The 27,507-nt window shown below is 34.1% G+C and overlaps 3 protein-coding genes across 6 annotated transcripts in view; 2 read left to right on the top strand and 1 right to left on the bottom strand.

Annotated features, from left to right (window-relative positions):
* Window positions 1-22,993, bottom strand: part of LOC116341594 — a 29,386-nt gene extending 6,393 nt beyond the window's left edge. For both annotated transcript variants that reach the window (XM_031768749.1, XM_031768750.1), the window contains exons 1-4: window positions 21,935-22,993; window positions 21,028-21,205; window positions 19,816-20,421; window positions 5,309-5,412 (exon numbers count right to left, since the gene is read on the bottom strand). In XM_031768749.1, the coding sequence (XP_031624609.1) occupies window positions 5,309-5,412; window positions 19,816-20,421; window positions 21,028-21,205; window positions 21,935-22,046 (1,000 nt within the window). In that variant the 5' untranslated portion in view covers window positions 22,047-22,993. The remainder of the gene's footprint in view (window positions 1-5,308; window positions 5,413-19,815; window positions 20,422-21,027; window positions 21,206-21,934) is intronic.
* LOC116341595 (trans-1,2-dihydrobenzene-1,2-diol dehydrogenase-like) lies at window positions 15,358-16,700 on the top strand. Its single transcript, XM_031768751.1, has 4 exons — window positions 15,358-15,645; window positions 15,710-16,012; window positions 16,081-16,288; window positions 16,366-16,700. Exons 1-4 carry the CDS (start codon window positions 15,413-15,415, stop codon window positions 16,624-16,626), a joined length of 1,005 nt encoding a protein of 334 aa, XP_031624611.1. The 5' UTR covers window positions 15,358-15,412; the 3' UTR covers window positions 16,627-16,700.
* Window positions 22,994-25,662: 2,669 nt separating the features above from the next.
* On the top strand, window positions 25,663-27,473 carry LOC116341685. 3 transcript variants are annotated; one of them, XM_031768904.1, is made up of 2 exons: window positions 25,663-26,901; window positions 27,203-27,473. In XM_031768904.1, exons 1-2 carry the CDS (start codon window positions 25,968-25,970, stop codon window positions 27,214-27,216), a joined length of 948 nt encoding a protein of 315 aa, XP_031624764.1. In that variant the 5' UTR covers window positions 25,663-25,967; the 3' UTR covers window positions 27,217-27,473. The 3 variants fall into 3 exon arrangements, with proteins under 3 accessions (XP_031624764.1, XP_031624763.1, XP_031624765.1); XM_031768903.1 differs by having other exon boundaries at window positions 25,663-26,914; XM_031768905.1 differs by having other exon boundaries at window positions 25,664-26,805.
* Window positions 27,474-27,507: the final 34 nt, after the last annotated feature.

Raw genomic sequence — 27,507 nt, 5'->3', positions numbered from 1 at the left:
TTTAATGTATTCTTAAACACTCAAAAATGTGTATTGGGGGGTTTTTGGGTACGAGAAAACCGAATATGACGTTAGTTTTGCGATACAATCAACTTTCGAAACACTTTTCATACAAAAAATTCAAAAAATTTGGATTTTTGTATGGAAGCCATGGGTGTATGATATCGTAATGAGCTGAAACTTTGCACAGGTTATTTTTATCACACATAAATACTATTCCGAGAGTTTGAAGACATTTCAACGAATATTAGGGGCACCTCCCGAACAATATTTTGGATTTTTCGCTCTAAAACGAAATTTTGTATGGGAAGTACCCTTAATATGCATTGAAATTTCTTCAAACTTTCAGAATGTTAACTTTTTGTGAAAAAAATAACCTCTGCAAATTTTCACATGATTACGATATCATATAGGCATGGCTTCGATACAAAAATTCCCATCTTTAGTAGTTTTTGTATGAAAAGTGCTTCGAAAATTATTTTTATCTAAAACTAAATGTCAGATTTAATTTTCTTTCATGTCGTGGATCACAGTGCGGAAAAGTTCATCTTACGGATGTAAGACATTTTATTATTGTTGGCAATTGAAAAGCAATTCTCACATCCATATATATATTAAATCGATGAAATTGGAATCGAGATTAGGTTGGCACGCATCGCAATTGGCATACGAATTCAAATCGAATATTCTGGGTGTTTGTATTTGGTGTGTGTGTTGGCAAATTATAATTTTATATTGCAAACGGATATCAATCACATTTATGGTTAGGCGTTACGTTCGATTATCATCAATCTGTGCGAAAAGAATTCGAAAAAATTCGTTTTTAATGTTATACCATTGGCACCAAAGTCACAGACAAAGTCTGATTGTTAAATTGCCCTTTAGTTTGTGTGTGTAGATTTTCTAGACGATTTCGATGGTTTTTCGGATAAAACCTAGATAATACCCTCCAATAAACTAAAACACGCAAGAGAGCGTGAGTAAATGCACTTTTCCAAATTTATGCGCTCCCAATGATGTGTGGATTTTGCTCGTCTGCCTTTGGTGAATGCATCATTTTAAAAACGGCTGTCGATTGACCTAAATGCACACAAAAAAAAATGTGTTGAATCGTACAGCTGGGTACTTGATGATGAGTAGAAAAATGCTCGTTTCTCGCTTTTTTTTGTTGTTAGTTGAGCGTTTCCGAGATAGAGAGAGAGAGCTCTAAGTGCCGCTTAAACGGCTTTTTAAATATCTCTGCTCGTCGTTGCACATGTGACAAAAATCCGAATATACACAAACGACGCAACCCCCGAAACACCAAGTGAAAAGCAAATAATAACCAAAAACGGAACAATGCACGGATACACATATTTTGAGATACAACTGAAATGAGATAAAATTTCATAATTTTTGCATCGTCCTAGTTTTTGCGCAAAAATGTACATTCACGTGAATTGTACATATTTCCCTCTTTTCTTCCATTGTTCCACTTTCGTCACGTTCTACATCTCTTTATCTGTCGATAAAAATGGCAATTGCGACTGGCTGTGTGGATTTTAACAACAAAAGACTCGAGTTGATGTCGATGCGGAATTGGCCATTCACCACTACACTATATACGCATAAATAAAAACCATAGGATAATTGTCGCTCTCTATCTATTCCTCACTCTTCAGCTCCTCTTCCGCTCTCTATCCCCCTCTCTCTCGCTCTATTTGAATCATCACACGTACGGATGCATTTAGAAACAACAGTTATATGCCATGAATAGAATCACCAAGTCTTTTTTTCTCTTATTCAAACAAATCCACAAACAGATCCGGAGCAACGACGGCAACACAGCAACAACGAAAAAATTGATATTACTCCGGTGGGAAAAATATCAACATGAATTTTGTTTTTGTTGTTTCGCCTTTTTTCATTTCCAAAACGATGGAACTCTGGCACTAGGACGCATTTTATTGCACATTTATCTTAATACAACAATCGATTGCCATTTTGAGCAACTTAATAACAAAAAATACAGCGGAGTATGAAAACATTTCACTTTTTTCCATTTTTTGATCTCATTTTAATAATAATCTCTAGATAGAATGCCATGTACATTCACATTTATGTCATATTTTTCAATATAGAAAATGCTATAATCTCGATAAGGTTTCTAGCGATATCGTCAAGTCATGAGAAAAAAGAGAATGTGTTGTGATTTCAATACACGTGTGTTTTTCTTTGTTACTGTCGCTTTTTCCATATACATTTTACGTTGAATGGAAACGTGCTACACTTCACACTTTTAACAGTTTGAACTTCCCTGTCGATTTATCCCGCCTTAAGACAATTTTTCCTCTTCTTTCCAATAGTTCATAAATGACATAACGGAAATGCGATTAACTTCGCTTAAATTTATATTGCACATCTGGTGTTTCGAACACGATGACGGCGGTACACACAGTTTTCATGCATTTACACTTCGGAATGTTGGGAGTTTTGCAACTTTGCACATGCCGAAATGAAATGTCCTTTTAATCGAAAGTGGGTGAATATTTAATAAAATGTTCGTTTTTCACAAAACATATATTTTCGCTGTCGTTGAAGTTATCATAAATTAACATCAGTGGAGCGTATAGTTTTATGGGTCGCTTATGAAGTATTGCTATCGTTCACGAGATCTGTTTAACGAACGTCATCTAATACATTTGATTGCGTTTTTTTGGAATAAAATTTCGACTTTATGAATATTTCGTTCGTATTATTTCTTTTGAATATTTTCTATTTAATAGTTCTTCGTTTGTTTAAATCCTTTTTTTAGTCTTAAATAAACTTTGTCCGTGTTTTTCTCTTATTATTCTCGTACAAAACACTTGCCTTCTTCTGTTCCAAAATAGAGTCTCTGTTTGTTTTTCGAGAAAAGTAAATAAACAAAATGAGAAACTACTTTTTCCGGTGTACAATCAGGAACAAACTATTTCTTAAACACCTGGTTCATGCTTTCAATCGCGTGAGAAATGAATATTCATAAATCGACATCAAAATTCACGACTCCATACGGCGTTAACCGATATTATTTTAATTCATTTGCTCATTCTCATAAAATACGATCTGTTTTCATAATAAAAAGACAAATAAAAAGAGCATTGTTCCTGTCAAACTCGAGTATATCATGGAAATTATGAAGAATATCAGCATCGGAATGAGGTTATTAAACTGTCGCATTCAAATTCTATCATAGAGAAAAGGGAATCGATTATGCTCATACGGGAATGGGATTACATCGTGCATTGAACGAAACAAAGGTGCAAAAGAACAAAAGAAACTTCCGATTCCAACTGGGAAATTCCGCGCGATTTTCTGTTCTCGTTTTTTTTTTTCGTGGATCGCTAGAGCATATATTTCATTTTAATAGAAAAGAAAACTTGTGCATTATAAATAGGATCAATAATAACTTCGATTGCAGGTCTTTTTGAACTTTTTCTCCGGAGAATTTACGAGTTTCGTTGCACATGTTTCACATTTTTTTTTATCCACATGAGAACTTTGCACACCGAATAATATCTCATTCGTGTCAGCATATTTTGCATTGTGCATATGCAAATGTTTTAAAAGAACATGACACATACAAAAGTGCATGGGAAAAGTTGCGCAGTTTTGCCATTTTATCAAAATCGGTATATCCTTGTATAAGGATTTATGCAATTGATGGAAAAAATTGGCTTTAGTTTCATTGAACTGCAATTGATAAAAACATTCTGTTCAATATTGCATGTTCTCTTTGACCGTAACTAACCAAGAGCCACTCGAATCTAAACATATCTCTGTTGTACACAAATTTTGATATTCGCATGCACCAAACTAAGCGACGAACAAGAGATGAATACCGAGGGAAAAATGCTACATATGTTGAATAGGCATTTTGTTGCTGCATCAGTTGGTCGATATATGATAAGCCGATATCCCGTGCCACAATTTTTACGACCCAAACATGTGAATGACCGTTGAAAATTAGAAAATAGACTTGTTAAAGATGTGTTTAATAAAACATTTTTCGAAAAAAAAACTTTTCTGTGGGGATTTTATCGAAAAAAGAGATCTTTTTTTTTGTGGGGATTTGAAAACGATATAAATTAAGTAAATGGACATGTATTTTCCCTAAATATAAACACACGTTAATGGTTTTAATTTTAATATTTCAAGGGAATTGCTATTTTCGTTGTCAGACCGTTTTGGTTTTGAATCGAAAATTTTAAATGTGATCAAAGCTGCACTATAATCATGATCAAAGGTTCAACGATGCAGCGCATTTTTGGGCAAGCATTTTAATGAATAAATTGAGTGTTTGTCGAAATTGCTTGTTATTTGAACACACTTTTCATTAGATAACTAATTAAAATGCATTCTCGGCTTGACTTTTTCCCGCTTTATCTCCCTCGTGTTCTCTAATTTTCTTCCGTTTTTTTATTTTTATTTTAAATTTTTGGTCTGCATAGAAAATTTGTTGGTTGGTACTGAAAATTTTATGTTCATTTCAGCAGTTTTACCGCAAACCATATCCGAACAAAGTCAATGAAACTATGAATTAGAATGGCTCATATAAAACATAAAATTTGCACCAGGTGTGTGTGAAGCCGAAACATTGTTATTACTTTGTCAAAACAGGAAAAAAAAAACTGAAAAGAGGTTTAAATTTATACGAAACCGAAGATTAGTTGACGCAATTTATATATCAGACAAATGGTTGGCACAACTATTAGATCCTATTTATTAGGATGAACATTTTAACTTGTGTTCCGTACAAGGGTGGCTACGAATGTGATGGGTGAGAAGCATGACGAAAAATGCAACCAACACAGAAGACAACGGTTGATTGCTTAACTCAAGACAGACAAGCACACACACGTACGGTAGATGGTTTTTTATGTGCAGCTCGGAATTATCAAAGTTATACTAACAGCTGCAACAATGTGAGACTACCGTATTTTCTACATTTCGTCGCGTGCCATCTATTCGGTTCGAATAGATTTTTAAATAGCATTGAAAATGGCGATTTTATTTATTTAAAACGACCGCGTTTAAACTAAACAAACATAAAAGAGTTTGAAACCAATCACTTGAAACTATAATTAATTAATAGGTTTGTACTTAAAAGTGGCAAATCATCGATAGGTAACGGATGAAAAGACCATAAAATTTCGTAAAACGATGTGTGTGCAGCCAATTGGGTCCGATGAAACATTTCCGAATAATCCGATATACCACAATATATATTCTACAGAACAGTGTTTGGGTTCGACTGATTGATTTATGCATAACTGGGTATGGTACTTACTCTCCATGCAAATATATTTAATATGAACGATTCCATAGGGCCACAGCACCGAAAATGGATGATCTTCACTGAACACAAAACTACAGTGGTTTTTGCCGGAACATCTGTGAATACAAAAAAGGTAATCAATATAGCATTCGACATAATGAGCACAATTGACTCTGGACAACGATAAACAATAAAGTTAAGAACATTTAATTTATTCACAAAAATAGGCGCATAATTAAAACAGATACAAAATACTGGAAAATAAACCGAACAACATTTGCAACATTTTTTCAGCCTTTCTCCCACTTCCATGGAATATTGATTTGTATGGGTCCCGATTCGGCTCGAGTGATTTGATTGATTTTACCATTTGATGGTTCTATTGTCTATTGTTTGAGTTTTTTTTGTTGTCAATGTTTTCATGCATTTGATGCGCTACTGAGTTGAATGGAAAATGTGACGGAAATGATCGATAGCCGAATCATATGACATTTTTGGACGCATAACGCACATCGTGTCGTGCAGCTAGAATACCAATATAGAGTCAAACAATTATCAACAGACGTGAACACCATTCATTTTGATTATTCGGGAATATGGCTCCAGGTATATGCCTATTTTACATTCAAATGTGTCGAACATTTTTTTTTCGGAAACATATTGCCTCATTTCATATCAATGTCAATAACACTGTTTTTTTTTTTTCATCTAATGGATTTTTGTAGATTTTATCGAGAAAATTACATTTGTTCAACAAAATATCGTCCGGTTGGAATGCGTTGTTAAGCATTAAATGAGATGAAGATAATTAAAACGAAATTGATATTGTGGCACACCCCGTTAAATTCGCAGGACACACAATTAAAACCCTCTCGAAATTTATGGCCATAAATTTTCCACCAAATTCCGTTTGAAATAAAAAATATTCATTGACTATTTTCTCATTGTTTTTACGCTCGAAGTTAGTGTTGGCTTCTTCCTGCTTTTAACATTTATTCTACGCGATAGCAAACGGATATGTTTTTGGCAAGACGATTTTTGTTCCATCTACGCTTCGTCACGTAGATTTTTGTCGTTTCTTTTGAACCAAATTTCTCCAGAAGTTTTCGCATGAGTTTTGATGAACATTTTTGTAATTTTCCCTTCACGAAATAAAAGTTTTTGAAAATTCATGTTTCTCTCATCAACTGTAGTTTAATATAAATAAAAATGAAAAAAAAAAGAAAAAAATGCTTTTTAATTCGAATGGTTTCCCCGAAAATTTCAATTCTTTCAACGAACTGGATGGTTTTCAGGCCTCATATATTACGAGTCGCATTGGGCATGCTTCAATTTAATTCAAATTATGTTGCAATCCACCATATAATTAGTTGCAGCACAAAATGTTTATGTGCCCAGTGCAATTTAGATAGAAAAAAAATGTGGTTTTGGAAAAAGTCTGTTCATGAGGCATGGTGTCATGTTTGTTTGTGCACTTGTGTGAATATTTTATTAAATCTATTTCGTTGTACACAAATAATTGTTGCGATGGCGCCCAAAAAAACTTGAAATTATTCCGTTCACATTGATACCCAAATCCATACGCGGCGCACGCATCATAAGATTTTAATCAGTTATTCTGTGCAACGCACATTATGACCATAAAAACTCATTCATTGTTATGCTCGCAGAACATGACAAATGTCAATCCGAAATAGCGCGTGTTTATTAAACCAAAAAAAAAGTTCTATTTGAAACTACAATACATATATGGGATTGCGTGTTTTGAAAGCATATTATTTTTGTTAATTCCAGAGTGTAAACAAACTGAACGAAAATATTCGGATGATTGGCACTTCATTTAATTTGTCGGCAAAAGGAAATGGGCCCGATGACGGAGCAAGCTGGCGATTAATGTGGCAGCAAAATTTTTGTTTTATTTATATGGTTGTTGCAGATGTTGAAAGATATTTAAGATTTAATTACTTTGGGAAACAAGTGTTATTTGCTATTAAATTATTTTTTTTTCTTTAAACTTTCCATAAAAAATGCCGTCGTTTAAGAAAAATCTTAATTTTTTTTATATAGGCAATGAAAGTGCCATAAAGAATTTTGTGTATCATAAAAAGTGGTATGAACCCATTCGGATAGTTAATTTTGTAGTAGTAAATATTCGAAGTGGAACCAATCAACCATATGGAAAATGTTCCACGGTACTTTCCTTTCGAATGGTTATTTTCAATTGATTTTCGAATCAGCAGGAAGGTTTCTGATTGGAAAAGTGAAAATGCGGTGGTTTTCCAATCATAGCGGCTACAAAATCAACCGCAGACAGACATAAAATACATTCCAAAAAGGAAAACCGTCTACAAAACTTCGAATCAAACTGAGAAGAGAAATAAGTATGGTATCGTTGTATTAATGCTCACGTAAGCAGACGCCGAGTCATGAGTCGGCAGTGGCTTATTGTTCTGTTTACAAAGGTTTCTATTGAATCAATTGTATTCACTTGTTAAATACGAGATTTTGCCTTTCCTTATTTTACATTTTTTTTTGCATGCTTCGTTCATACTGTCCTAAACAAACGACAGGTTATAGTATCTATACAAAAATTTTAATCGATACACCCGGATATTAAAGTCAATGGAATGAGACAAATAGCGGTGAAGTTCAATTTCCCAGCCGGATTTAGTATGCAAAGCCCAATATGTGGGGGACACAAGTGTATTTTACCTTTTTACGTGTCGAATTATGATTCGAAAAAAACAACGTTTGCATTTGGAAGTTTTTATTAAATGGTTTCGAAGTTTATCGTGCATGTAACCTTGTTCCAATAACGAACAAAGTTTGGGTCGCTTATTTTTGAATTATGGCTTCTCGAGCTCGTTTTATCGTTGGTGGCATTCGCATAGTTTTCTCCCAAAAAAATGTTATCGCAACAAGATCGAAAATATCGTGCTCAAAAAACGAAGTGTGTATCTATTCCCTTTTTTCGTTTCCACAGAAACTTTTATACTGCTGTATTTTTTAGTAATATTTTTTCATTACTGGACGACGTTTTATCGACGCTGCGCCCACCCACACCAAAAAAAACTTACAATGAGAACACGCTCAATTCCAATGAAGGAGCTAAACAAATTGTCATTTTAATTTCCGTTTTTTAAATATACACATCATAACTCAAGGTAAATAGCAGCTAGCACGCGTGTTGGGCATTCGTTTCAATATTTGGGCACAAATATTAACTATTTAACTAACATTTTTTTCCCTTTAACACACCAGTTTCGGCAGAAAAACGATGTTTTTAATTTCAATTTAATGGGAAAGTGTCATAATTTATGTCATATAATATTTCTTTTATTGCGGCGCATATGCATATTTTGAAGAGTATCTCTGCGATTGAAATGGAATGTTCACATTTCATTTACATGAAATAATTGTCTTTTATGAGTTTCGAATGGGTGTCGAATGTTTAAAACAAATTTTAATTTCGAAATGCTTTTTTCTCAGCGAACGGCTGCGAACAGAATTTTAAGAACGCTACAATTTTAAATTATGTCATTTTGGAATGAAACCAAACTCCGATTCGTCGTCAATTTTTCGACCAAAAATAGAATGAAATGAGAGTGCAATAGATTTTTTTGGAACATAATGTAATTAATGAGTTTGGGTCGGGAATTTATCGTGCGAGTTCGTGCGCACAGTGTAATGTCACTCAGCACGCTGTGTAATAAAATCACTGGATTCATTTAAAATCTGTATAAGATGCTCCTCTAATTTGTTTCTTTTTCGAGAGCCCGATGAAAGCCGAATGCATGGAGCTATGTCGAAAAATGCATGCTCATCATTTTTCAACAAAGAACGTGAAACATTTTAAACCATTCTATAAAAGACCCACAATAAACGATTATCGCGGTAAATTTTTGTTTGTGTATAAAAACCGCCAAATATTTCAATCAATTTTCACACTCGTGTTTTTGACGATAACATTCTCTATTTCTCTTTCTTTTTCTTACTTTTCCGATGTCTTCCATTTGAGTGTGTTCTCATGGGAAGCGTTCATCATGTTGAAGATGTTTTGGTAATGCCATCAATCAGTAACCTCTCTCACTGAAACCATTCAAAACATGTTAAAATGTTCACTTTATGTTTGTTTTCGTTCTCATAGGTGAAAATTGATTTTCACTTTTCAATCACTTTGTGTTCATTTTCAAGTCAGATTATGCACTTTGTAAAATGTATTGAACCATTGTAGCATCAAAAGCCGTAATTAAACTTCAACGTAGAAGAAGTTTTTTTTGCATTCTTTTGTATGCTCACGCCTCGAGGGGGAGTTTTTATTGCTAAAATTCAAATACGATATGAAATAGTTTTGCTGTGCGACAGAAAATGCATTGAATGCAGACGATTTTTTCCGAATGGTATTCAGTTTTATTATTTTCTCTTTCTCTGTCTCCCTTTTTCTTTCTCTCGAATTCCATGTTGCTTTTATGAAGAGTGTTGAACCGAACGGATGTCAAAACAAATTCCATCATTTCAGTCTGAAGAGCTCAAAAGTGCTATCACACTACCGTTGAGTTTTTGAAATGTATATACAAAGAATTTGATATTTGGAGACGAAACGAGGGTTTTTGTCATCGTTTTTCATGGGTTTAAAAGCCGAAAAAAGATGAAATTGAAAAAGAAAATCTGCGCTTTGTAAATCGGGGAGAAAATTCGTTACACGATTCACAGACATACCAACAATATTGACCTTATATATTCGTTCACATTTGAATATTCTCATTCGCCGATTCGCATAAAATGCGGTGCTTAAAACGTTTGTAAAATTAATCCCGTGGAAAAGCCGGGATTTATTGCACATTGATGAAAACAAACAAGCAAAATAGCAGCAATTTGAAAAAGAAAAAGGGGAAAAATGAGAGAATAAAATGACAAACTCCACACTGTGTTTGTTTACTCGTTAATCACAAATCGGCAAATCATTAGTCGTCGTACCCCGATGCAGAAAAAAAACTTGGGAAAATTCGTTTTGTAATATCGATTTAATGCCATCATTCGATGATTATTGTGAGTTGCATAAGATATGATATATGCTCGTATGTTGGTAGGAGTACTTCATCGAGGTTAATGTACGCACTTGTTGGCAGTTGTGGTTTTGAAAAACATGAACGAACCCGAAATTTCCGTCTGTCAATGTTTTGAATTTCATGTTTTCCATGACGATGGAAATGGTTTGGGGGGATGATTACAACGACATAAAATTCATATGCCTCGAGTGTTCTATTGAGATAAGTGACAACTGTAACATGACAGCGCCAAGTGAACCTACGACGGAAACGTTAGAAAAATCAATTTCTTTCCATCATCGTCTGCAACAATATTTTTCATAGACTTTGCCAATTTTTCGTCTTCCCCCTGCTGTCAATGAGCTCAGTCGGGCTCATTCTTCATATTGTGCTTTGATTCATTTATTATAAATTACTTTTTGACTGCATTCATTTATAGAAAAAGTTTTCCATTACAATCGGTTTGAATGCATTTTTTATTCATTACGACCTTGTGTGTGCGAGTGTGATTTATTTGTCTTCATTTGCGAGACTCATTTATTTAGAAATCAGTGAATGGGCACACCACAGTCTTGGGCCCCATCAAATGGCGCATTGTTATGAATATAAGGTGCGGTGGAGACGTTGCTCATTTATCAGATATTTCTATTGTTAACGGCGCGTAAATGCTTGACTAACCCAAACCACAATCGATTTGTCAGAAATTAAAGAATTCATGAGTCGCGATAAGTACATTTTTCTGTCCAAAAGCATGTTGCTGCCAAAACCTTCATTATATCGAATATGATTATTTTTATTCCAATCCGACGGAATAGCATTGCTACGTTCGTACCTAATTTGAATTGCTGTGGCTTTGCTTGAGTAGACACCTCTTTTTTGTCTTGCACGAATTATGTACACGATTAAAGACATCACGTAATTTTATCGATCAAAAGGATGGAATCTTAATTGAGTTAATTTACTAAGTGCCATAATTATAACCCAATCAAATTAAATGCACTGCTTGATTTTATCGACTGGCTTTCTTCTCACCGTATTGAATCATCACACTTAATGATATTTGTCGTTGATTGTCATCAGATTGAGAGACACTTCAAGAAGAAAAAAAAGTTTAACCGGACACCCATCAGACACACAGTAGCATCAATGGCTATAAAAATAGCATCGGCAACTAGTGTAGGCAAACTAACGTTTAATTTATTCAATTTAAATCAATTTGAAAAGGCTTTGACAATGACATAAGCACTTTGTGGATATCTATTCGTTTTCTGTAATTATGCGTTTCAAACTGAAAAATAAGAGATGAAGCCTTTTCCGATTCAATTATGCATAAATAGATAACAGTGTGTTTCTTCTTTCTCTCCCTCATTTTCAAGAATTTCTCTTCAAATGTTTAAACGATACCAATTTTCAAATATAATTTATTCATTTCCTGTCCAACAATATTCAATTAAAACGTTTCAAATTTCCGAAAGGCATGTAATCAATGCTCACCCGTTCCCGTTCAATCAACTTCAAAATTTGGTTGTATATTTTTCGTTATGATGGAAATTGAATTTTTGTTGATGTTGTTTTTTCTGCCGCAAAACTTTTGATGTTGATAAATAACAACAGTGACAATATAATGTGCTGCAATGACGCACACACAATGCAGTCTCATTCCATTAAGTTTTTTTCTCTGTACAAATCACTCGCACAAAATGGATTAAATACGAAGTTTGCTTGGTAAACTAATTAAAAGTTTGTGCAGCAACTTTGAGATCCACTGATAACATTGACAAATTACATTTGAAAAAAAGAGAGAGGAAAACAAGTATGACAGATACACAGCGTTATGATTTTCGTGCCTCTTAAGCGAAACGACGATGGGCGACACGCAATTACTCGAGGCATCTTTGGAAGCGTTGCAGCGGAACACCCAAGTCACACAGCTCATACACACGCCCAAGCACAAACATTCAGTGTCTCGTAAATGGTTGCATAAGATTCATTGAGACACACAATCTGCGGGGAATTATTGCCAAAATAATAAACTACAATAATTTTCTTTATGAAGTTCTTTCCAGCAATTTTTTTAGACTTTTTCTTCATTCAAAAACTTTTATAACGAAACGTAAAATTACGTACATTCTCGAAACAATAACGTAATCATCTCAGTGTCAATAGCGACTACGATTGAGCGACTAAAAGAGCACGAGTCGAAATCTCAAATGGTTTATCGTGACGTTCAGAATTGGATATGACTCATGTGATTATTTGCACAAACTCCCACTTGGTTGCCAAACTGAGGTACGCCAAACGATTTGTTAAAAATCAAAATGGAATGAATATAACGCTTGAAAAAGAACACTCAGTCCCAAGTTGTATTCAATTAAAATCCATTTTAAAAGAATAAGATATATGTGGTTTCTTCAGAAGTCAACGCAATAAATAACATTCACTTCATTTTTATTTCTGTTGAATTGAGTAGATTGTTTTTGTTTTGCTTCGTATTTGTTATTCGACCCATCAAAATTTATCGGAGATTTTTTCCATACGCAATAGACGAGATGTGCGCCTGCAACAAGGCGCAGAGCATATACTACTAAAAATTAAATTGACCATGTGAGGATCGAAGCGCAATATGTGTGCGATTTAAAAATAGTTCTTATGCATTATATAAGACATCATTTGCCATAAATCATGGAGCGTTACACAATAGAGCAGGCATATAATGCCTTTTATGAACACGGGACCATGTGATTCTGATGCGAACAAAAAACAGGCATCGATTTTTTTTTGGTATTTTTCGATTCATTTATGTATAAAACGAGAGTGGAGCCTGAGTTGAAAAATGCCAAAAGTTTTAAATTTATGCGTAAATTTGAACAACACCCAAATCATGTAATATAATTTGCTAACGGCAACAGGGAAATGATTTGCTTCTTTCAACGTCGATTTAATTGAAATAGCACATTGATTTTATGATGCCTCTTTATATTACGAGCGTATACCCGAGAGAGTGCACTAAGTGCGAAACAATAAATTCCCATCTTCGTTCACGTCATAATATTCGAATTTCCTACGATCCAATGAAACAAAGAATTATTTTAATTACACGCTAATTTATCGACTTTTAGCGTGTAAGTCATATTTGAAGTACCGATTTTTCGTACATTAAAATGGAACGAAATGGATCTGGAATTATGGTACTCACCTGCACACTCTCTCACAGACAGAAATAAACACTTAAATGGGGGTGAAACGCTGTCACAATGCATATGTTTGTGGCACCGATGACAACTCCGTGTGTTATACACTTTTGACGGAAAAAAGATAAACGATCCGCCTTTCATAATACAAAGTTGAAAATTACTGGTCTTTCTATCTCTCTCTCTCTTTCTCGTTTTTCTCCCTTTATCTGTCTTTCTCTCACTCTCTTTCTTTTCATCTCAACTGTCATCGTGATGTGAGAAGAGGGAGATCTGAAAGGAGCACATTTAAAACGTTTCGATATCATCTCATTGTATAACTGCAATTCAACTACGTAATGTTATTTACTCCAATAAAACCCGCATCTAAAAATGCTTTTCTACAAAATGCCTTCGCAAAAATGTCTTGATTAGTTTGGCGGAGACAAGGAACTCTCCCCTTGAATTCGCACGACTTTGTCACCGGGAGTATGATTTTGCTTCCCTACTTCATGCGAAAGACTCATAAAATTACTACAATAGAATCATGATATTACCTTTCCACTTGTTTCGCCGATTTGTGTTAAAATCGCATTCACAAGAGCAACGTGTAATCGAATCAAAAGAAATATAAATATAAATTGATATACTACGAATGACAGAGAAAAGATTTTTATTGATATTTCCACATGTTTTTTAATTTTGACTTTGAAAATTCAATAGATAAGATCTGATAACGTGGTTTTTTGTGGTACTTGAATCTAGACTTGAATGCTATCACCTTTTCCATTTTCATTACATACAAACTAAAAATCACTCGTTGATATATGTTCTTGTTGTTGTTGTTTTCAATACAATTCCAAGTAATGATTACACTCACTTTCGATAGAAGATACGCGAATATCACTCACCAAAATATCAAAATGCCAAGAATAACTTTTTTATTATAATTGATTGCTGTTGTTAAAAGGGACATATCAAAATGATAGATACAGTTGTGGTGGGTTATTGACCGAAAGAAGTTGTCGGGAGGGAGCGTCTACTATCAAAGTTAAATATGAATATTATCGTCAATCGGCTTTCTCTTTTTATTTCAAATTTGCCAATTGTGTTCGGGTATGCTCCGTTTTCAAGGCAAAATGATAGTAAATTAAACATCGCATATCAACAACGAAAATGTACACACAATTCAAAAAGATTCATTCCTCGTTCACACACTTATATCTCTCAACGAGAAACGTGAAACCACATCAAAATTTATGTCATTGAGTGTTCGTCCATAGACAGAGTTCGGTCACTTTCATAGTAGTACAGTGAATCCTACATGAAATCTATTTTAATACTGGAATTTTTTGAAGTAATAAAATCAGCGATAATACAAGACAACGTATGATTCATTCTAGCGACATTGTGATATTTTGAACCAAATTCAAACCGGTTATTGACAATATTTGCAATCAATTTTTCTAATTTTGTCACATCGAATTCGGCATTTTTAATGCCAATTCAAATCAATATTTGTGGAAAAATATTGATGTCAAAAGGTCTATTGATTTTGCGTTCATCTCATGTGAGGATGATTTTTTTGTTTGATAACAACTATCAACAGCCACATTTTATTGCTGTCATGAAATTTTTTTAGATTGAATAACAGTTATGAGAGAGTTGTTTTCTCCTTGGTTGTTAATTTAGACTTGAAGTGCACAATAAAAAAAAACACTTCTTCATAAATCAATATCAAGCACAAATGTCAGATAGTGTTTAGTAGCAAGCCGCTCTCTCCAATTTGATAAGATGTGACGGGCTTATGAAATTTGCTCGGTATAAATATAGCAGTTCTTCTATGATTTAATCAGAAGTAAATTGTTTGTGAAACAGTGAACAGTTCGTTGTTAAAAATGGCTTTGCGTTGGGGTATTTCGTGTGCCGGCTTGATTGCCAACGATTTTGTTAACGCTTTGTTAACATTAAATCCGGACGATCATCAAATTGTTGCTGTTGGTTGTCATGATTTGAAAGAGTCTGAAAAACTTAAGACAAAATTTGATATACCAAACGCATACGGAAGTTACTTGGAATTGGCACAAGATCCAAACGTTGAAATTGCATACGTTGGAACATTAAATCCATGGTAAAAATCAACGATTTTTTTGTTCTGAATCATACGCAGATCACTTATTTTCATTTATTTTCAGGCATTTTGAAGTATCGAAATTGATGCTTGAACACGGCAAACACGTGTTATGTGAAAAGCCGTGTGGCATGAACTCAAAACAAGTCGAACAATTGGTGGCACTTGCCAAAGAAAAAAATGTATTTTTTATGGAAGGCCTTTGGATTCGATTTTTTCCAAGCTACCAACATGTTCGTAAACAAATTCGAAACGGTCAGCTCGGTGAAATTTTAGCAGTGAAAGCTGAATTTGGTCTTAAGGACTTGGTCAAAGTCGATCGTCTTTCAAAAAAATCAATGGGTGGTGGAACAATTCTTGATATGGGGTAATGCGAATTTTCAACCGAACCACGAAGTTTTTCAATTACAGAGAATATTTGGTATTATTTTAAAGAGTTTATACGATCCAAGCGTGTCAATGGGTATTGGAAGAAGAGCCAAAATCGATCAAAGCGAAGGGAATTCTCAACGAAGAAGGTGTTGACATCGAAATGAGTGCTGAACTCGATTATGGAGACAACAAGAGAGTTCAAATCAACACAAGCGCATTAAATCAGTACAGCAACTCTGTAGTGATCGTCGGAACAAAAGGACAAATTACGGTATATTCCTCTCAAATCCATATTTTTCAAACAATTTATTAATTTTAAATGTCATCCATTTCATTTGATATATATAGATTAATGAAATCTTTTGCTCAACAAGAATTATCGATCTCGATGGAAAAGAAAAACATTGGCCATTGCCAAAGGCCAAATTCGATTTCCACTATCCAAATAGCTGTGGCTTGCGTTACGAAGCTGACGAAGTTCGCAAGGCCATTCGTACTGGCAAAAAGGAACACGAAAACGTACCACACAGCGACAGTTTAGGAATTGCTCGTATTCAAGATGAACTTCGTCGACAACTCGGTGTCCATTACGAAGGACATGACGATTAAATTTCATATTATTAAGTTTTTTACCCAATAATAATTCAATTATTATTAAATAAACAATATTTCTTTTATTGCAATATGATTATTATTATTATCAACACAAAAAATAGATTAAAAAATTGAAGTTATCATCTCTCTATCTATTTCACTGTTCACACCACTATCTTGAGTATTTCCAAGCTGATTATTGTGCGATTTAATATTGGCCATAATCAGTAGCATTTCTATGTAATCTACGTATTTTGAATATGTGATTTACGACACGTTTCTACGCATGTTTATAATTATTGTCGACTTGATTAGTGTCGACTAAATGACGTCTATTCGATTGTTTACTATTATTTTTACTATTTTATTTTACATATGATAATGGAATCATACGATACTTCATTCATTTGAAACAAAAATACAGCTTTATCTATAACAGCTCAATTCAAAATATTCAGAGTGAAATGGCATTTACAGATTGTGATCCGAAGTATATCACTTGATATAGTATGATTCTGTAATTCTGTATAGATGGTAAAATACCCTGATTACTTTGAGTATTGCTATGTGTATTTTTTTGATTATATATGACTTTATCACAGCGCTTTCAATACCTGGATATATCGGTTTAGTGGTTATCAAAGACAACTCTTACTTGGAAGGTGTTTTACCTTGACGAACGTACAAATAAATAAAAGTCGAAAATTTACATAAAAACATTCAAAGAGATAAGAATTTTTGGCAAAACCGTTATTGATACTGGAGAAGAGCGACGAAACTTAGTAGTGATCGCACTTTTTTGAGTAAAAAACAACGCCTCCGCAGTGCCTATAACAGTTCCAATTTTTGGCTCTTTTAATTTTGAATTTACTTGTATGGCATTTTCAATATCAAGTTCAATATCAACCGATCTCATTTCAGCGATTCGACATATGAATGTGTTTCAAAAGAGTTTGTATATAGCAATACTTGACACTTTTGTTGTCTATTTAACGGAGTATTTTTATTTGTTCTCCAAATTCCTATCCTCATATTGGTTTGAATAATAAAATATGTTATTATTTCTGAATGAAAAAAAATCGAACAACAAAAAAAATATATTTTGTATTGAATTCAAGAGGGACGAATGAGTATTTACAAAAGATGTAATTTGCTGAAAACTGTAACGTTTTCAATCAATTAAATTGTATGGAGTCGAATGCAAGGAAACATCGGAAAAAGTAAGAAAAATTCGACCGAAGATGATTATTTTAGGATTTGTTCACGTTTTCTTTTTTATTCGTATTTGCGAGTAATTTTTGTATAAAAATATGTAGTACTTCTTGTTACAACATCAACTATAACCATAAAATCGGCGAATTAAAGTGAAAGAGAGGGCGAAAAGGAATAAGCCTTAGGCTCCATGGTAACGCGTATCTTGATAATTTTATTGCATAAATGCCACGTGCAATGAAACGTAATACATAAGTATTTTTCAAATAAAAATAAGTAAATAAACAAGTGCATCAAACATATCGGCCCCCTTTGTGTTCATGGCATAAAATATATATTGGCTCAGCCATTTTTCTCTAGCTTTCTTGCAGAAATGTTGCTCACTTTTTTTCGGGTGCTAAAGAAGTTTCGTTGAACTGTGTTGTGTGTGTGTTTTTTTCGGGTTTTGTTATGCGTTTAATGCAATTTGTCGGCATTCACACGCAAGCGAAAAACGTACGGAAAATGTTCGACGATTCACAGTAAAATTTGTTGCTTTTTTATTTGTTAATACCATCACGACAGCTTTTGGTAGACTGTCAGACATTCAACTTTATTATTAAGTCTGTGCCAAACCCAATTTCGCTTTCCCAATTCCGAGTGTATTCATTTCGAAGGGTCGCCTTCTTTTTACGTAATTTATACAGAAAATTGTTGGTCGATACGGACAGGCTTATAGCTCGGGTCGAAAAATGTGTAACATATCGACTTTGAAGACAAACGAAAACGCTGTGTATTCGAAACAGTAGCATCTGAACTGTTGATTGAACGGCAGACCTCTTGCAATAAATAAAGTAAATGTCGTTACAGAGCGACGTGATTGTAGAAATAAGTTTTGTTGTGTTTTTTTTCTTCGTTCGACCATTCCTTCCTTCCTCTTCTGAATGTCCCTTTAAATGCTATTGTTTGCTTTACGTTATTTGGTTTCAGTTCAAAGAGTTCAAGGTGGTAAGCGATGAGGAGAGAAAAAATTTCACAGACCAAGTCATTCCAATTAAGGTTGCTATTGTTCGATATGTTTGCAGAGGCTTAAAGTACAAATTGATTTGAGAACTGAACAACAAAGAAATTATGCTGATGCAAAGAAACAACAATGAAATAGGGAGCGAATATACACATACAAAATGAATGGATTTGTAACGTTCTGTGAAAAAAAAAGAAGATACAAATCTAATTATCACATTGATGAATACGAAATGCGGTTTCATGCTGCGGAATTTTCTTTTTGGCTCAGGTATATGAAATCCATACTACGAATAAGCAACTCAAGAGCTACTTAAGTCACTTCACTAAATCAATGCATATTACCGGTTTATAGAAGAATTTCCGATTTTTATAACGACCCCTTCTTTTCATTCATGAATCATGATTAAAAAGATATTTAACCATGTTATTATTTGCCAATGATCTTTGATTGATGCAAAGCTGATTGTAAACACTCTCTTGATATTTTTTAAGCGGAAGTTAATTTTGCTACAGCCAAAAATAAATCAGAAATTCAGTTTTGGATAGATGTTACATCATAGGACTGCAACTCATTTCAAAATACAAAGAGATTTTCGAGACCAAAAGAAGCATTCCTTTGAATGGAACAGAAATTTTCAACCGAATTAAAAAATTATCGGTATTTCAAGCAAAAAGAAGCATTCCATGTGTCAAATCCTTGACATTCTTTCCCGTTGAATAATTTTTCAAGTGTGTGTTTACGAATCGACGTTAAAAATGAGAACATCTTGCTCAAAATGATGGCTTGACAGCGAACTGAATATTGCATGTGAACATGCAAAATGAAAATCTACCAAAACCATGTCTTATGTCAGTTGTGACGAATGTCTAACTGAATATTTCCATGCGCTATTTTATTTAGTCAACAAAGAAGCCTTTTTTTAACTTCTCTTTTAGAAAAATATTTCAAACTTTTGTATAATTTAATAATAAATTCAGTTCAAATACCTGTGATTTAGTAGACTGCGAATGTTGTGTTCGAGTTCGGAAATGTTTTCAATGGCGGTTGCCAGTTCGTTGCGATCAAGTTGTGTGACACGTTTGTTATGTTCGGGACAAAAACTTCTTGATGCATTCGTTCTACGATTGCGTCGGTCGTCCGTTTCATCATTGTCATATGCATTTTCACTGTCATTATTTCGAATTACAAGATTTTCTTTACGCACATTCGAATTGTTCACATTTTTCGCGTCACTGTTTTCGCTGTTTTCATTTTGATCATTTGTTTGCAATGACATTTCGGCACTATTGCTGCGTTTAACACGTCCACCGCGTGAATCATCAGTCAAACCGTTGTTGTTATCGGGCGCCAAACCACGTAAATATTCAACAAGTAGCGATTCCAATGAGACTCTCAGAGTCATTCGTTTGCGTTTTAAATCGTTGGCATCATCTTTTGGCGTTAAACCAAAATCGAATGATGCCACTTTTATCGGCTTCACCGTTGGATCGGCTGTTTCGTTATCTTTATTGTAAGCTTGACGTAATGCTTCTAGAAATCGATTGCCAGCAGCAATTGTTTCATCGAGCCGTGGAATCGGCTTTGGCGTTAGTCTAATTATAGAAATGAAAATAAAATTGTCAGTTTCGGTCACCAGTCTGTCTACCACAATGGACGATGTGACACACACAAATAAGACCACAGTTTACGAAAGGAAATACATGCCAACAAATCATGAGGTTATGAAAATGGAAAATTCGCTCTCTCTTGCTGTTTTGCTTTCTGCTGAAAAGCGAAACATTCCCATCGCATGACAGTGTAGCATTTTGTTGGCCTATGTCTATACGGTCGAATTATAATTTGCATGAAAATCTGAAATTATTCACAGTGGAAATGTAAAAGTAAAAACCCCACACACGTTCGTAGACAGAGACCGTTGGCTCATCATTTGAATGTCTACGACAGAGAAAACACGAGAATGAATATTTAATGCGGTCGTGTTTCATTCATGTGATTTTTCAAAATGGATTTCACTAAAATATACGTTCATTTCCTCGTCAAAACTGGCGAAGTGTGTGTGTCGATCTGTCCGTTGTGTTTGAAGACTCTACAATGTGCTACCTTTCAAGCGAATATGTTATTAAGAGCTCGTTTATTTTTGGCATCACATTGAGTAATATAAGGAAAATTTAGTGAATTAATCAAGGAGTATTAAGTACCTTCTAAAATCAAATTGAACGCAATTTTCGGTGTCGTTATCTCCAGCATATGATGAGTTTCGTGCTTTCAATGAACAATTCGGTTTGAATGTGGCTTCAAGTATGGCGATTTTTGAATCAAAATTGCTGCATGTCAAACGAAATTCCGTATCCTGGCATCCCCATTCTTCGACTACTTCTGTAAAATTCAAAATGAATGGAAACACTGTCAATATCCAATTTAATATTCTGATTGCAATCACCGCAAATCCACGCTGGAATGAGTGATTACAGATTTTTTAAATAGCTTTTGACCGGTGTCAACGAATGAGGAAATTGAAATGCTCATGTCAATCGGAAAGTATACATAATGATATTTAAAAGTAGGGTTTGACATTTTGAAATTGAATTAACGCACTTCATAGCGTCTCCATTGCCAAGAATAATCGACATAAAATAAAACCTTTGCCCAACGAAAATTGAATGTAGGAAATAGAACTGTTGAATTCAAATACAAATATCTCTGCTGACGAAACAGTTCCAGTTCATTTAAATAGCCAAACTGAGAATCGCTTTCATTGCGTGGTAATTTATTGTGCTTATGCGCGTCTGGCATCGAACCAAACGAGATGAAAAGTTTTATCCCTTGCATAACAAGAGACCTAACCATGCAGTGCGTTTTATTTAGGTGACCTACATAATCGTCAACGCTCTGGTTCCTCTCTCGTTCTCCTCCTCATTCGACAGCATTTATGCGACGGAATTTTCAATGTGATAACATGCTAATAATGACTTTTTTTCCTCTTCCGAGGAATTTTCATAATATTATATTATCTGATATGGAAAGGTTATATATTGGTTTCGAAAAATTTTCTATTTTTATTTTTCATCATCTAAATGGTTCCGTTGAGACCTATAGAAAACATACCTATCGGTGAAATTAAGCCAAATTTTACGCTAGCGACGAATGACGAGATCAAAACGACTAACAAGCACTGCCGAACGATACAAATTCCAAATTTTCTTTTATCTACATCCATTATGAATGTATTATGTGTATATTCCTTTGATATGATACTGTTTTCTTTTTCGTTGAGTTTAACACAATTTTTTGCCTGATTCAAAAAACACTTCAAACATTCACTGTGTTTACACAAAAATATTGATGCCGATTATTGATCCGGGCAAAATGTTTATGAGACACTAAACAACACAACATTTTCACATTTTCGTGCATAATTTTACTTAAAATTTTACGACGAATTTAAAAATTATGCAATATTACTCCGGCAATGGCACTAAACTAACTGATTGTTATGTTTTCTGGGTAGTTTTTCTTTGAACTCACACAATTCAACGATTTAAATATTAAATATTTGCTCCCAAGATTCTATCGCATTTTTTTCTTGTTCGCACGGAATAGCACATTAACACATCAAAAAATCACAGGAGTTTTCAGAATTTTCAGCAAAATTTAAGTTGAATTAAATTACATAGTTTTTCGATCAAATAAACTTTTGGTATTAATCAAGGTGGCGGAAATTTATTATATCATGAATCCTTGATCCGGCACATGAATAATATTTAATCCATTCAAAAACTTCCACTATCATGTTTCACAGCAGAAATCTGTTTTTTTTTTGCAACACACAAAAAAGGGAAAATCTATTCTGTATATAAAAAACGAACGCTACACACCACCGCAATTGTTGGTACAAAAAATATATTCAAAATTCAATTAAAAACTATATCGGCACAGTAAGCCGAAAAAAATGGAGAAAAATAAGGCAAAATGTTCCGAAAAAGATTGATTGATGATTTAATTTCGATTCAGTGGAATAACAAACCACCAACAACACATTTGATAGATTCTTCACATTCAGTTCTCCTTTTGAATTTTCATTTCGATTGCATTTTCGTAGCGCAATGAACTGAACGAGGCACTAACAATACCAGCACGTAATATGCACCGTTGTTTCAACACCGTTCTGTTTCGTTCGATTGAAAAATCGTAACTGAACGTATTACAGCACATACGAGTCGATCATACCTTCCTGCTTGTCTGTTTAGTACAAAACATACATGGATATCGCGCACACGCATTCAATACCCAAAAAACATCGCAAACGTTTGTTTTGCTCACACTGTTCTTTGCTTCGCGCGCTCATTCCAAGTATCCGATATGTGAAGCGAAGATAAAACGCCGGTCGTTTGTTAATGCCTCGATGTTTTATCGTTTAGAAAACGAAACGATGTGGAGCGACATATACTTTGCGATGTTTTTTATAGCATTTCCCCTACTTTTTATTGCAGATACACTTGCGGTTTCATTCGATGAAATTGTTCATTGGATATACGTTGCCATTAAGACATATAGGGAGATAGTGAGAGAGTAGATGCATTGTTTGAATGTTGAGAGACTTTTCGTGCATCTTTCGGTATTTTGCACAAAAGAATTCCCAGTCGTCAGCCAAACTTGTTGCAAAATGAAATGCAAATTTTTCCATGTAAAAGATCATGCACATTTACCCTCCCAATAGTATGTGCACCAATTCTCTATGATAATTTTATCACAACAAAATAACGATTTCGATTTTCTTCAAAAAATGCATTGAACCGTATGGTTCTTATTAGAAGAATCGCATTAATATTCATTTGAAGGCATATGCCGAGCCAATGAAAATTCCGAGTGACGATAATAATACGTGCAAAACAAGCATTAGTTTGCATACAAATTGCACATAATATTATATCTTGCAGCAGCCAGCATTTCATTTTGTCAAGACACTCTAAAAACAAAGGAATGATAACAGTATTCCATGTAACTTAAGACGCTTATATGGCTTTGACTTGGGCGAACTACATCAACTGGAAACGACCGGTTATCACCTTTTTTAACTGTCTTCAATCTCTTACGCACATTTCTTTGAAACAATGTGCTTGCTTAGATACTTCAACAAAGAAGTTTACATTTCATAAAAGATTACCAATGTTTCCGAGCTTTGACGTTGATTCATCGTATACGTACATGAAATCTTAACGAAAGTAAAGTAAGTTGAATGCTGGCAGATTTCCCGGACGAATTTTCTCCCGAACGAATTTTATCTTACGACTTTTGCCCGGAAAATGTTGATCTGATATAATCGGATGATAGTTTTAAATTTTTTCTTTTATTCTCTGTTAACCTTTTCTCACATTTTGGCGTACCAAAATTGAAATGATTTTTTTATTTCGAGATTTTTTTTTCGGTGAATAGTTTTTTTGGGAAAATGTACTTTAATGTATCTTAATTTTAACTCTCGAGAAATATGTTTTGGAACATTGTGCGATTAAGCTACCATCAAAGAATGCATTTCTCCAGACAGAAAATATTTTCATATCGTATAAATATGTAAAATAAATGTATTCTTTTGACGATTTTTTTTTGGACATTGCATTTAATAAAAGTGTGTTTAAAGTGTGCTAAAAAAATTCAATGTGAATTGTATTATGAAGTACTACTTTCGAGATCGCCATGCATCGAGCACTTTCATTGTGAAAAAGAATTAAAAAGTTGTTTTATGGGAATGAATTCTCTGGTGCAAAACTGGTATGGATTTGGTCTGGTTTCAACCACAATACATTGAAGCGTCAAATTTCTTTTTGCACTCATAAATTCTTAATGGCTTATCTTTCTCGGGCAATTTCACTACATTTTTCTTCTCACGTTTCAATTTCCATAAAACATTCATAAGGTTTTTATCTAGATACTTTGTTCCAAATCGTAAACATATTTTTATTCGAGATGATTTAGAAGTGTATTTTTGAATGATGCCACTTCAGAATGAACACAAACATACTTTGTTGAAAATGTTTCAATTTCAGTCATTGATTGATGCGATGATTATGAGTTTTTTATTTCCAAATGACCAACGGTACATTGCATGTTATCCACTAATTTTATTCTATTTCTTGGAAAGAGCGTTATATGGCCACTTGAAAGCTTGTAGATTTTTGATTACATTCTCCTAACGGCTGAAACCAATACACAGCAAATAGAACTTTTCGATATGCGCACTTTATCGTATGTTAGGTGTTGAAAATGCGAAATTTAATGGATCCGACACATAATCTCAATTAAAAATCAGCATATTTACACGCTTGTTCCAATTTAACGATGAAACGATGACTATGTTGATTATCGCCAAATTTTTGCAACACAATGAACTGAATAAAACAATTGGTCACAAATATTCTATTTTAGTTTAGAGAATAGATGAGGTAATTGCCATAATTAGATTCATCAATTGGAAAAAAGCGATTAAATTTCAACCGAAAAATACAAACAAATGTCAGCGGTCATCATCTTAATACAAAGAATGTATTAAGCAGTTTTTTTCTGTTCTTCGTTTTCTTCGAGCATCAAAACCAATCTTCAAACAAAAAAGGCTTCTGCAAACAAATTTATAATGAAGCATGCAAGATCAGCACCTTTCTTTTTGTGTTTCGTCATTAGATAACGGTTTAAATTCATAGATGAAGAAGAAGATGTGTGATGAAGAACGAATTAAAGAAAAAATACAAATGTTAACCACCAATCGATGTTGAAGTGGAAAGAAACTGACAAATCAAGATAGTTGGACAGTTCTTAAGACGCCGAGAAGAATTTATTTAACAAATCAGTCGTTGTTTGGCATTCATGGTGATCGGACGCAAAAATTCTACTTTCTACGCACGTAATTTCAAAGAGAGAGAGAAAAACAGAAAGAACAAAATAAAAGCAGAGTAAACGTGAAAAAAAAAGTTCATTGCAAACCGGCTTTGTGGTCAGAACTAGATTGTGTGAACAGTGAAATTTCTGCTAAAAAAAAGCAAAGAAAATCAGACGTATTTTGATAAAAAATAAAGAATCTTTCTTTTGAAAAAACGAGTTGTTAATTTGTTGAGGTCGTTGTCGTTGCTGTTCAATTTTATTTTGCATAATGTATCGATTTACATTGTTATTGTGCACATTTGTGTTATGCGCTATAAGTTGCGTACTATCTGCACCAGCCACATCACTTCTATCGGCTTTGTTATCGCCGTCACCATCATCGGCTGCATCTCATTCAGCAGCATCAGCAAGACAAAAACCAGAAACAGGTTTAACAACATACGATCAAAAGCAAAGTGGAAAGTATAACATTCATTTGAATATAAAAGACGTTGCGATCATTGCATTAGATGCTGGTCACATTGATGGTGATGTTGGCGATTCTGGTGAAGATTACTACTATGATATAGATGATTTTACTGTAAAGCCGATTTTCGGACTGGTTGATAATATTCCATCGTCAACAGAGAAAACATCGTCAACAACAGTAGCCACACCACCGCTCATTCACTCTGAATCGGAAGAAACTGATGATGATGAAGCGATGGACAATCCATCGACCGAGAGTGCCTCAATAATTGAAGAACCAATTATTAAAGATCCAATCAATAAGACACAGTCGGTAACCATTCTCAGTGAAAATACAGCACCGGCAAATAATGAAGCCAGTAGTATAGTGGTTACAACACCAACACCATCTCCCGAAGATCTTCCACCAAAATTATCATTGGCTGACATTGCAAATGTACAAAGTGCACAAAAACCATTCCCAACCAAACCGAATGAAATTCCAGTGCACATAATCTTAGAACAACCTCTACAACACAAGAAATCCAGCCATCCAAATCTAAATACATTACTCAATGGTAATTTGAGAAATCGTGTACGTGCCACAACGAGCGCCAGCCGAAGAATTACAGCACCGCATGATGTTCAAACTGCTTTTGGTAATGATAAACATCGAAAACATTATGTACAAGCAAATCGTCGCAATTGCGTACTTAATCAATATGGACAATGTCAAAATAGTAACAGACGCTCAGGTTCGTCGACCTTGTAAGTGCCGGAGCATTCGAAGTGTGAATCGATGAATCGACCTATTTTCAACTATCTCTTTTTTTGACTCATTAACACCTTTTTTTAGTTCCTGTGTGTAGACAATTCCAGTTTTGGCCGAATTATTTTTGCATTTCTTACCGTAGTTTGGAATTTGAAAGAAAAGCTTTTTTCTAAATGAACTATTTTACCTTGTCCAATTTCATCCTTTTTCATTATCTACGCTGTACAGTCTTAATTTGGTGCACCACTTATTAAAAATATATTTTTTCATTTTTTGAAACACAGGAACGGCATATTAGGCCTTCTTTCATTAATATCACCGCAACAACTTGAGAAGCTGGATTAAAATGGAGAAGATGAAAAAAAAGAGCACGATGAGTTGTCCAAGCTGAAAAAACAATACATTTTCAATATAAAAAAAAGTCTGGTTGAATTAGAATCCTCTTGCTGCCGGAAATAAAGGGAACAAAAGAAATTTTTGGTGATAAGAACATGTACTCATAGGATAAACATTTTTCAAATTGATGAATAAAGTCAGTTTAAAGAAAAACAATGATGCCGAAGAGTTTTTTTTTTGTTCATTTCCAAAT

The sequence above is a fragment of the Contarinia nasturtii genome, unplaced genomic scaffold (genome assembly GCF_009176525.2).
Source record: "Contarinia nasturtii isolate CC-2019 unplaced genomic scaffold, AAFC_CNas_1.1 Cnas_scaffold_745, whole genome shotgun sequence".
NCBI classification, from domain to species: Eukaryota; Metazoa; Arthropoda; class Insecta; order Diptera; family Cecidomyiidae; genus Contarinia; species Contarinia nasturtii.
This window is presented reverse-complemented; position numbering and strand designations above follow the sequence as displayed.

What these genes read in the sequence shown, in the direction of transcription:
- LOC116341685 (XM_031768903.1), top strand. Translation starts at nt 25,968, where the DNA reads ATGTATCGATTTACATTGTTATTGTGCACATTTGTGTTATGCGCTATA. An exon ending in CGCTCAGGTTCGTCGACCTT is followed by an intron (nt 26,915 to 27,202) that starts GTAAGTGCCGGA and finishes TTTGAAACACAG; the next exon opens with GAACGGCATATTAGGCCTTC.
- LOC116341595 (XM_031768751.1), top strand. Translation starts at nt 15,413, where the DNA reads ATGGCTTTGCGTTGGGGTATTTCGTGTGCCGGCTTGATTGCCAACGAT. An exon ending in GTTGGAACATTAAATCCATG is followed by an intron (nt 15,646 to 15,709) that starts GTAAAAATCAAC and finishes ATTTATTTTCAG; the next exon opens with GCATTTTGAAGTATCGAAAT. An exon ending in GGAACAATTCTTGATATGGG is followed by an intron (nt 16,013 to 16,080) that starts GTAATGCGAATT and finishes ATTATTTTAAAG; the next exon opens with AGTTTATACGATCCAAGCGT.